This window comes from Leopardus geoffroyi, chromosome A1 (assembly GCF_018350155.1).
Source record: "Leopardus geoffroyi isolate Oge1 chromosome A1, O.geoffroyi_Oge1_pat1.0, whole genome shotgun sequence".
NCBI classification, from domain to species: domain Eukaryota; kingdom Metazoa; phylum Chordata; class Mammalia; order Carnivora; family Felidae; genus Leopardus; species Leopardus geoffroyi.
The window spans coordinates 46,343,620-46,355,788 of record NC_059326.1 but is presented as its reverse complement, the minus strand read 5'-3'; the positions used below and the strand labels follow the sequence as shown (position 1 = coordinate 46,355,788).

General features: G+C 34.0%; 1 protein-coding gene across 2 annotated transcripts in view; it reads left to right on the top strand.

Annotated features, from left to right (window-relative positions):
• DACH1 (dachshund family transcription factor 1) overlaps positions 1–12,169 on the top strand; it is a 436,009-nt gene that overhangs the window by 298,064 nt on the left and 125,776 nt on the right. For both annotated transcript variants that reach the window (XM_045478718.1, XM_045478710.1), the window contains exon 4: positions 3,102–3,274. In XM_045478718.1, the coding sequence (XP_045334674.1) occupies positions 3,102–3,274 (173 nt within the window). The remainder of the gene's footprint in view (positions 1–3,101; positions 3,275–12,169) is intronic.

The following is a 12,169-nucleotide window of genomic DNA, read 5'->3' as shown; positions in this document are numbered from 1 at the left end:
ACAGTAGTAAACGTTAATTTTAAAGGTATACAAGTGTGTATATATATGTTTGCGTGTAGGCATAGTACATATATACTGGCTTCTATCACTGAACATATTGGCTTAAACCAAAGCACCTGAAATCATACATTTAATAACTATGGGTATGTCTTGTTCTGAAATGGCCTATTTTCAATTCTTATTTATTCATGCTAATAGGAAAAGGATGTTATAAATAATGCAAAAATCACTTACAGCTGACTTAGTTATATATTGTATATTTTTCATCAGACTTAGTTTCTTAATTGTTTGCTCTATTTATTACCCAAATGAGCTAACATCATGAGTATTTAACAAATGATGATTGGTGGAGATGGCTAGGAGCATTTTATGTAGTGGGAAAATCCAATCTAGTGTTATCAACTTGCTATGGAAAATTCACATGTGGATGATTGATATTTACCCTCACACAAGGGACTAATACCCTGTGATGCAAAAGAGATGTGATAGTATTTTGTCTATAATCTGTTTCAGAATGATTCAATCAGAAGTTTGGCTTAATATTTTATACCTTGATAATGTGAAAAAAAATAGTCACAGTGCTTCTCCACTATGAGAGTAAAATTGAAATATATTTGGAAAAATTACTTTTTCCAATGTATTAACTGGCAATCAGAATTCAAATAAAATGAGAAATTGGTTCAAGTGAGCAGAGAAACAAAAGTAGATAATAGATATAAGCAGAAATCAAACTGAATTTAAAATAATGAATGTGAGTATTTTTCTGTACTCAGTCCATCAATTATCTTCAAATAAGCAACATACTATGAAAATGTAATGCTTGCATTTATTGGTATTTTAAATGAAATGGGTAGGGAAAATTATCCATTAATTATAAATTCCCTATCCAGTTTTCATTTTCAAATAACATTTATTCCAAAGTGTTATTTCTATACCAATTGTCAGTGATTATGCCTCAACTCTTGTTTTAAATGATACTATAAAAAGTAAACATTTAAAGAAAAAATTTGCACATACCTCGATAAAGGCATTATGGAGTCGAATTTTTATCATGTTTCGCCATCAAATATTTTCTTGACACCATACGTTTGAAAAATTCACATACAGTTTTTGCATGTTTGACTAGGACCTTGGTATAAGCATCGAAAAGGGTGTGAGTAGAGAAATAAAGTAGATCCATTTGTGAATATGGAAGTGAACTTTTATATCATAGTGTAGGAACAAGCTGGAGAAATTTCTTTTATGTGAGTCATTTCTGGATGAAGCTATAAACTTTTTTTTAGCCAAAAGCTGTCATGGTTTCTTGTAAAATAATAAAGATAATAAAGATATCCACTTTAATTGATTCTTTTCATTGTTTAATAAAATTGCTTTGTTTGATTGCTGAAGAATTTGAATTGAGTTTTCATTACCCACTTCTGAACAATTTACTCTAAGATTCAGACAGTATTGAGCTAATGAGTTTGAATTTATATTGAACCTTAACTGTCTTCATGAAGTAAATGGAAAAAAATCATGGCAGTAACTAAGTATTCTTCATTAAAAACTATGTCATAGAGATTTTACAATGAAGCTTTTAATGGAGCTAAAGCATTTAAATTGGAGTTTTACCAACTTTGCTGTTTCTAAGTATATTATATGAAAATATTATTTCTTTTCCTTTTTTAAGAAATGAAAACTCATTAAGCTGACAGGGACATTACAAAAATTTTCTTCAAGGGGGTTGTTTGTATATTCAACAGATTCGGTAAATAAGTTAGTGTTAATTTAATTGGGGAACATGTCTAAATTGAAATTATTCATAAATACCTTCTAAGGTGTATCCTAATAAGGTGTTTACAAATCTACTGAAATCCAAAACATGGCCCCATTATTAAAATGAAAGCTCTCAAATGTACTGTTTTTACTTTGACACTATATTGTCATAATCAACTTTTGTTTCTTTGTAGTTGAATAAAGGTGATATATTTATTGATGCACACATATTTAATATATTGCTTTGACATTATTAACCTTTGTAAAGTGATCTTTTAGGCTCTTTGTGCTGTGTCTAAATGAGTTGGGCATTTAATAATTCCATGTTTAGGATTTGTGGTGGAATTAAGGAACTTTAACTCTGAATGGTGGCTAGAATATCATTTAATACAAGAATAACTACAACTACCAGTGGGCTTCACTTCTAAGAAGTAATTAATTCTCTAGGTATATAACAGAGACCATTTTATCTTAATTTGGTTATTCAAACTAGATTAGACTCAAAAAGATAAATATTGTAGAATTTTTTTTTAATTGAGGAACTATATAAGAAAAAGAAAAACAAAAAAATATATATGGTTTAGGGGAAATTGACTTACTTGAGGTTATTTTCCAAGAAATCACTTGGCCAACTCGAAATGTGATATACTTTTTAAAACCTCATTTCAAATAAATTATTAGAAGATTTGGAATAATGTTGCATCTAAATTGCTTATGTGCATTCCCCACAAGTAGCTGTGATGGTTCTTGGGATAAGCAAACACTGTCCTCTTGCCCATCACAGAGATCTCAGGCTTCTGTTACTCACCCCCACATGCCTGGAACTAACAGCCTTCCACTTAGGCAACCTCTCTGCCATCTTAAGCAGAGCCACCTTCTGCCAAATTCTATAATGGTATTTTTTAGTACTAAAAATGGTAGTTGCCCAGAAAAAAATGTCCAATCATTATATTGTAAAATGTAGGACATAACGAAGAGATACTACATTTAGATAACTGATTGTGATATGTTAAATAAAACCCTCATATTTTAAGCAAGAATTAGAATGATCAGAAGAATAATGCAGCAACGAATTGACCATTTGTATTAAACGCATGGAGCATGGTGACGTGATAAAACATGGCACCGAACTGGTTAGCTTCAAAGCTAGTTTCCCTGAGTGGTGAGTGGGTATTGTTGCATATAAAGAGGACAAATATTTTTCCTTTGGCAATCATTATTAGAACGTTTTTTAATGCTTCAATTTTCAATGATTTATGCCCTTTACCATTTTCATAAATGAGATACACTACGTTTCATAGTTTTATTTGAACAGAGCAATGATGAGATCTGTGCATTTTTTATAGGACTGGAACTTCCTTTTATGATGATGCCCCACCCTCTAATTCCCGTCAGCCTACCTCCAGCGTCTGTCACCATGGCAATGAGCCAGATGAACCATCTCAGCACCATTGCAAATATGGCGGCAGCAGCTCACGTTCAGAGTCCCCCTTCCAGAGTTGAGACGTCTGTTATTAAGGTAATTGTTTTCTTACATGACTGTTTTGGCTTATGCCAAACATCGTCTTAGGCCACTACCTCTAAGTCTATTTTTTTATTCCACAAGTAATTCTAAATTCAAAACAGATGACAGTAAATAAATTGTGAGAAAAATCACTTACAGTAGTTAGAACCAGGTAGAGCCAGGGGTACAGTATTAGATTAGGCCAATCTTAAATTCCGTGTTGTATCTGTTGTTTTAAGTTTATTTATTTATTTGAGAGAGAAAAAGTACAAGCAGGAGAGGGTGCAGAGAGAAAGAGGAATGGATAGAGAATCCCAAACAGGCTCCATGGGCAGAGCCTGATGCAGGGCTTGATCTTACATCTGTGAGATCATGACCTGAGCCAAAATCAGAGTGAGGCGCTTAACCAACTAAGCCATCCAGGGGCCCTTGTCTTTTATCTATTAAGAGAGAGATGGATGTAGGAAATTAATTGATATATTTCAAATTCAATAAATTATGACTGTGTGCATGAATGCATGCATGTCAATGTATGTGTGTGTGGGTTTATGAGCTTTAAGGTATAGGAAATAGTTGCTGATTTGTTGTTAAATTTGTTGTTCTGCCATGTTGCCTTGAGCATGTGACTCAATCTTTCTGATTCTATTCTACATATAAAAAATAGGTAATACAGTATAGGTGTAAACACTAAACAAAATAATAAAATTGAATGTTTTTTATAAATTCAAAAATACACTATATCTGAAGATAACACTATTGTTATACAAAGATCACATGTGTGTGTATATACGCACAATTCTCTCTCTCTCTTTTCCCCTTGTGTGTGAGGGTATGTGTATACCCTTAAATGTGTACCTTTAATTTATTTTATAATATGTACTTAAACAAAATTCCTTTAAATGAATTGTCAGAATACATTATTAATTAAAATACATTATTTTATTAAATAAAATACATTATTAAGTAAAAGATACTAATGCTTATCCTTATATGACATAATCATTACCTCTTTCTTCTGAATATAATACAGTTGAGTTAAGGAGGCCTCTGGAGCATGCCTTACATAAAAAGTCCTGTTAACAATTATTATTCATTGCTGGTAGGTATATAAAATGCTATAGCCATTTTGGGAGGCAGTTTTATGGTTTCTTACACAGCTAAACATACTTCTACCACAGGATTATGTATTTTGCCAGCTCCTTGGTATTTACCCAAACAAGTAGAAGAGTTATGTCTACACAAAACCTTGCACATGGATATTTATAGCAGTTTTTTTTTTTTTAATAATTGCCCAAACTTGGAAGCAACCAAGATGTTTTCAGTAGGTGAAAGGATTAAAAAGAAGTGGTGGAAAGGATGTGGAGAAACGGGAACCCTCTTGCACTGTTGGTGGGAATGCAAACTGGTGCAGCCGCTCTGGAAAGCAGTGTGGAGGTTCCTCAGAAAATTAAAAATAGACCTACCCTATGACCCAGCAATAGCACTGCTAGGAATTTATCCAAGGGATACAGGAGTACTGATGCATAGGGGCACTTGTACCCCAATGTTTATAGCAGCACTCTCAACAATAGCCAAATTATGGAAAGAGCCTAAATGTCCATCAACTGATGAATGGATAAAGAAATTGTGGTTTATATACACAATGGAATACTACGTGGCAATGAGAAGAAATGAAATATGGCCTTTTGTAGCAACGTGGATGGAACTGGAGAGTGTGATGCTAAGTGAAATAAGCCATACAGAGAAAGACAGATACCATATGGTTTCACTCTTATGTGGATCCTGAGAAACTTAACAGAAACCCATGGGGGAGGGGAAGGAAAAAAAAAAAAAGAGGTTAGAGTGGGAGAGAGCCAAAGCATAAGAGACTGGTAAAAACTGAGAACAAACTGAGGGTTGATGGGGGGTGGGAGAGAGGGGAGGGTGCGTGATGGATATTGAGGAGGGCACCTTTTGGGATGAGCACTGGGTGTTGTATGGAAACCAATTTGACAATAAATTTCATATATTAAAAAAAAAAAGAAGTGGTATATCCATATGTTATGACTTTGCTAAATTAACATTTGTTAAGTGGAACATAGGGATGACTGATGGTGAGCCATGGTCCAACACAAACCATAAGAAAAATTGAAATAGAAAACCTTATTACTCACGAGTTCTGGTGGAAATACCTCAGGGTATATATCTTGAAGGACCACATGGGGAGGTCAAGGTGGAGTACAGAGAGAACAAGGCAGGATCTGGGACAGATGCCTGTGTCAGGGCCCAAAGGTAGAATGCTTCGAGATTCCCAGGCTAGGGCTAGATTGGGCAATTAAAACCGGAAGAGCATAGTTTTGGTGAGCTCCAGCGGGCTCGTATGTAGGAGGAGACCTTTATTCACAAGTGCTGTTGAAGAAGTCCTATTAAGGGCTTCCATGCTTACATTTGCTTGTGATTCTGTGGCTGTTATCTAGGGCATGTGCTTGCAAGAGGGGGCTTTTGTCAGTTTAAAGTCCCTCCAGGACAGTTGGCCAAACAAAATGGATGCCTAGGCAGCAATACTATTGGAGTAGCTTAACTAAACGCTTGACACCATATAATGGAATATTATTCAGAACTAAAAAGAAATGAATTATCAAGTCATGAAAAGACATGGAGGAAACTTAAATGTATACTGGTAAGTGAAAGAAGCCAGGCTGAAAAGGCTGCACACTGTATGATTCCAAGTGAATGACCTTTTAGAAAAGGCAAAGCTATGGAGATACTAAAAAGATCAGTGGTTGCCAAGGAGTGGGGCAGGGATGAATAGGGAGAGTACAAAGAATTTTTAAGCAGTGAAAATGCTCCGTGTTATACCAAAATGATAGGTAATGCCATACATTTTTTTTAAAAGGCCATGTTACTACTTATACATTGTACAAGTATACAATGTATATATACATTGTATACATACTTATACATTACTATTATACATTGAATAATATGCTAATACCAATTTTTCTTATAACAATGGCTCTATAAACAAAGATGTATACTAGTCCCTCACCATTTTCTGAAGTATCCTCACCAGGAAAAAAATATATGTATCACAGAAAACCGAGATCAACTTCTTAAAAATCTTCAGCTGAGAGAATGCCAATGAATGCTACATTGTCATCAGCCAGGAACCAAGAAGATAACTTTTAAAAATTCCTCTTTATTCGGAGTGACTTTCAGAGGGTTCCTTTGTTACCAAAGGATTTGTTAATCAAGATGTCACTGCATAATTCCATTTATGACCATTTTTAGTAATAGTTATTATTGAGAATTCAACATTCTCATTGCTTCACTCACTGAAGTGACCTAGAGGGAGATTTTGGCTGAAGAAAAAAGGCTAAGTGTTCCTATCATTGTACTCGATAGCTATTTAAAAAAAAAAAATGAAAAGGTACTAAGGATTAGTTATAGGATGTGATTACTCTCATTTTTTAAAAAAGTTAGTAATTATTACTATAGAGAATCGTCCTCATAATAATAATTATATAATTTTCACTCTCAAAACTGGGAATTTTGTAGTTCCTCATTTAGACAAGATACGGAATCATAGTTAAAGTAAAACTATGGCAGAAGAACAGATTTTAGCAGTTTAAAATCATAATGGGTGACTTAGTTATTAACTGTAGATAATTTGGACATCAGCTGGTAGCTTACATATGTCTGGATCCAGAAGACTCTAATTACATCAGAAAACTTGATTTATTTTATCTTTTAAATACACACATATTTTTTAAATAGTGTATGTTGTATCCAATGTTAATCAGAATACTTAAGTAGTGAAACTTCCTTTACTAAATCTTTGGTTGTCAACATTTAGGTAAGTAGGAGGAAGCAGTTGGGTTTCCTCTGGAAGGCACCTTTAGAAAACAGTCTAGATTATTGAAAAGTCAGCAACATTCCTTTGGTTTCTTAAATTAAGGTCAGGAATGGAGAGGAGGGAGACAGGGAGAAAGGAAGGAAATATGCAAAAAGGTAATAAAAAAAAGTGACAAAGCCCTGTGTCTTGAACTGTGTGCCAACACCTCCTACAATATAGTGATAGCCCATTTTCTAGTCTCTCGGGGCAAATATTTTCAGAAACTTGGCTATGGATAGGCTAAAGGAAATTCTGGGCTTTTGAAAGCAGTGGTGATATAAATGGTGATAATAGCTGAATAAGAAACAATGGCTCTAATTAAGAATGATTAGAGAAAATAAAACCTGATGGTTTTAAAAATTATTATTTATCACTAATAATACAAGCTGGTAGTTTTAACTGCACACATCAAAGTGACGCTCCATTGGCCACCGTGGAAGTGTGGAAGGGCCCATTGCCCCATTTCGTTGCAGGCTGGCCACCTATATATTTTTAAATTTGATGTTAAAGATCATAGAGACTAACCATATTTCAAGAAAAGCATAAGATAATTCTAACAGTTTTTGGTAAAAAAAAAAAAAATTAGACCTGAGAAAATTCGAGAGTACAGCCTCGGAGGATAAGGGTAAGGAATAGGTTCTTTATAGAATTCCAAATATTAGGGAAAACAAGTTAATAAAAAACCTGCCTAAATTTATATATAGAAGACTTCATAGCACAAGCAGTGTTTAGTAAACTCCCATGATATATATTAGTTAAACTTAATTTGGGGGAAGTTTGATTTTCCCTAAAGAAAATGTTTGACTCCTATGTCACATTAAATAGTATGGGACCCAAGTGGGCAATTAGAATAGTGCTTGCAACTTTGTTTGCCTGAAAAGATTCTAATTATGAAGGCCGATTAAAAGCAAAATGTTAAATACCAAGAAGATTTACCCCATCTGAAGGAATGATAAAACAAGGGAAATAGCTTTTGAAGGGAAAATAGAAGGTTGAGGCGTTTCCCGTGTGCTGGAGTGTACCATTTCCATTTTTTGAGAGTAATGATAAGAATTAAAATGAAAACAACCTACATGAGAATGGCAAAAGAATTTATAGGACAGAAGGGAAGTGAAAACAATGCTCTCAGGGTTACAGACTTTTAAAACATTTTGTCATTACCTGTTTCTAGGAGGTAAAGGAGTTCCAAAGACTTTCTCATAAACCTATTGATGAGAATGTACACACCACACCAGTACATGCAATGGAATAGGGTCCAAAAGCCGTCGTCCATGGGTAAAATTCACCCTTCTTCCAGTTCTTGCATGGACTATGAGTTAAGAATGGTTTTATACTTTAAAGTGGGTGAGGAAACATATCACAGGAAGACAGTCATTCACGACCCATGACAATTGTATCAAATTGAAATTTTAGTGTCTATAAACAAAATGGCTTTGGGAATTAGCTACACTCTCTCTCTATAACATCTATGGCTACTTTCACATACAAAGCAGAGTGGAATCAACTATTGACTAGCTGGCTCTTTACAGAAAAAGAAAAAAATGCTGGTACCTGCATTAGAACTACAATGAACTCATACCCGTGTGAATCTTAGGCTGTGGATAATTGCGGCGGCTCAAACTAAACTCTCAAACATGATGGGGCCATGGGTTTTGGCATTGAAAAATAAAAGAAATCAAAGGAAATGAGGAAAAGAAAATTACAGAGATGAAGACAGTACCATTGTATCATTGTTATTTGCTTTAAAAGAAGCCTTCATGATGGAGTCTGCCAAAGTATTAAATCTAGACTTTCTCCGGCTGATTGGTTTGGACTACTGGAAATAATTTAGTAAGATAACTTTGAGGAGGAAATGGGCATATACTGTTTAGACAATAATTCTAATTTGAATCCCTAATAGCCAATTGCCTGTAAGTATATATTAAATTATTATGGGCTCTGTATTAGTCTATTATGTATCATTGAGAATCATATATTTTTACTGTTTAATGTTCTATGAATGTTATGAATGAAGAGACATAGACTTGAGCCGTCAGACGTTATATAATCCAGCTTTCCCTACAGTGGCAAAATAATTTTTGCATCCTCCCTACCCATTTTTATATAGCTCAGCTTTTGTGGAAAGCCTGTTCTATTTTCAGCAAACTCAAGAATGGAGAGGGTCTTCATTAGCTTCTACCTCAAGTTTATTATGTTCTCCTGGAAGATAAAAGGTCTACTAATTCTGTGTCCTAGCCATTTAAATAGATAAATCCTCTGCTGTAGTAACTATAGTGTTTCTTTCCTCCAGACACAATATTCTAACTTCTTTTGACCATTCCTCATCAAGCTTCTTGGTTGACCTTTTTTGAAAAATCACCCTCTTTACCCCAGTCCTTTCCATACAATACTCTAGAAGTGAACTGGCTAGTAAAGAGATGCTGGAACTAACCTAAACCTCAGTTGTGGACAACAGCTTATAAATGTAGTCAGAATTCACAAAACTGTTGTGAGTGTGTGTGTGTGACTCAGTACATTTCATGCCTTTTTAACATGAAATTGTACTAAGCCAATTATTTTTTTACTTTTACTAGGAATTTGCATTTATCCATATTAAGTGTATTTCCCAGTCCACTGATTTAGGCTCTTTAGATACTTAACTTTTTTAATTTAAGCATAGTTGACACACAATGTTATACGAGTTTCAGTACAACATGGTGATTCAACTTCTGTATACATTAGGCTATAATCACCATAAGTGTAGCTACCCTCTGTCACCATACAACACTATTACAATATCATTGACTGTATTCCCTATGCTGTGCCTTTTATTCTGTGAGTTATTCATTTCATAACTTGAAGCCTATTCTTTAGATACTTTTGAGTATTAACATTCTAAACTCTCATACTATTTATACAATCCTTGTATCATTTCCAAATTGTAAAAGGATATATTACTTGTATTACTTTAAATCACTGAGGAAAATAAACAGTATAAATCAAGAGATCAATTCCTCTTGTCATTAGAGAATTCCTAATAGGCTGAAATGTTCTACTAATTGATTCTCTTTAGGTATCATTCATCAAGTAACCCCAAATCTCCCTGAATGAATCAATATTTTTCTCACATTTTATTTAATAAATTCACAATGATATCATAAGGACTTAGAAAAAATGGTTCTTGTTGAAAAAAAAATGAAAAAAAGAAAAGCAGTGTATTTTAGTGGTTTAAAACATAGATTATGGTGGAAGAATTCTTGGGTTTATATTCCATTTCTACTACTTCTTAGTCATGTGACCTCAGACAAGTTACTTAATATCTCTTTGTTTGCTTTTCTGTACAATGGGGCTAATGACCCCTTTACTTATTCAGGTCGCCATACTGATTACATTAGTGTTTACAACATCTTTCAAAGTTTTTGTACACTGACATTGTCTTCTCCCATTATTTTCTCCCAAAATATTCACAATCATTTGTTTAAAAATAAGTTCTAGAATCTTATAAGAGATTCGTGTCAAGCTTTTGAAATAGAGTCATAATTGTATAGTAAGAATTTCTCTCTTTCTTGTGCAGGCTTCTTCACCTGACAAAAGTGCTGCATTTTACTTTGGGGGAATTCTGCAGTGCATTGGTATAGAAAGCTAATTTTTAAATGCATTTTTTTTTTCAGATTTAATTTTTTTCAGGGATAGTATAGAATTGAGATTGAGAAATTTGGCAACATTCAAATTATTCTACATCTTTGAATAAACATCTTTCTCTCATGCTACATTACGGAGGTTTCTGAGGACAAGGAATATGATTTAAATTTGTTAGTTTTCTCCACTGACCATTGACTCCTCTTGACTATATGTGTGTGTATATGTGTGTGAAAGAAAGGTAGAGAGAGAGAGAGAGAGAGAGAGATAAGCAGAGACACTTTATGACATTCTCATTTAAAGAATTAAAGATTGAAAAAACTTAAATTCAAGTAAAATTTTGATCCCTGATAATTTCCTTTAAAGCAGGTCCTTAAATAACTATATTAGTAAATAGGACTTTATGTGCATGAAAGTTTAAAATGTTTAAATATTATAAAAACTAGAACCAGAATGACCTTATTCTCAAAGTACATGAAAATACTAGAGCAATGTCATGTCCCCCATGTTTGTTTAGGTATAGAATAGCTTATTTTGGGGCAATCATAAATAACGCTAGGCATTACTTTTAGACATTTTTTCACACACAAAAAACGATTTCATATAATTTTTACTTGGACTTAGAGAAATAGTTAAGTACATTCTCTTAATGTTTATTTGGGTGTTGATATTAAATGTGAAGAAGATGCTTACAACAAAAGTATTAAAACACAACCACCACTAAATATACCCTACATCAATGTATTTAAATAAATCGTATATGTTTAAATCAATACGTTTGTAATAATGCTAAAAAATAAATTCATGGTTCACCTTTGAATTCTAGGGAATTGATTCTTTTAAAGGACAAAAGCAAAGGATAAAGGGGTGAAATCAAGCATTTTCCTGACTTTTCCATACAGACTGTTCCTAGGGATCATCATTAATTCACTAGGGGAGCTTTTCTGTTCATCTAAATCTTCTGGCCAAAAAAATGAATAAGGAATGGTATAGTTGGAATGTCACCAAATTACCAGTGCTAATGAAGTGGAGTCTAGACCATGATCATCAGTGGGGGCTGGCATCATAAAATGCAGCCAAGCAGACGTTATGTGTTTCTGATGGAGGCATGCAACACCATCTATGAAGAAGTCTCACTGCAAACTCAACTTAAATCAAGCATCCATACTTAACTATGTAGGACATTTAGGGGACTGAGGAACCTAGAGATGAATGACACCCTTACGGAACTGCATAGGACCAATTCAGTGTGGTGGTGGCCTCTAACAACATACACAGTGCCTTAACTGGATAAAAATTGGGTTTAAACATTTGTCATACACAGAGAGAATGATGCCAGTTAATGAATGGCAGCGACGGCCAAGTCAGAAACTTACCTTTTTTCTCTTTCTCTCCTCCCTCTGTTCCCCTTCCTTGGT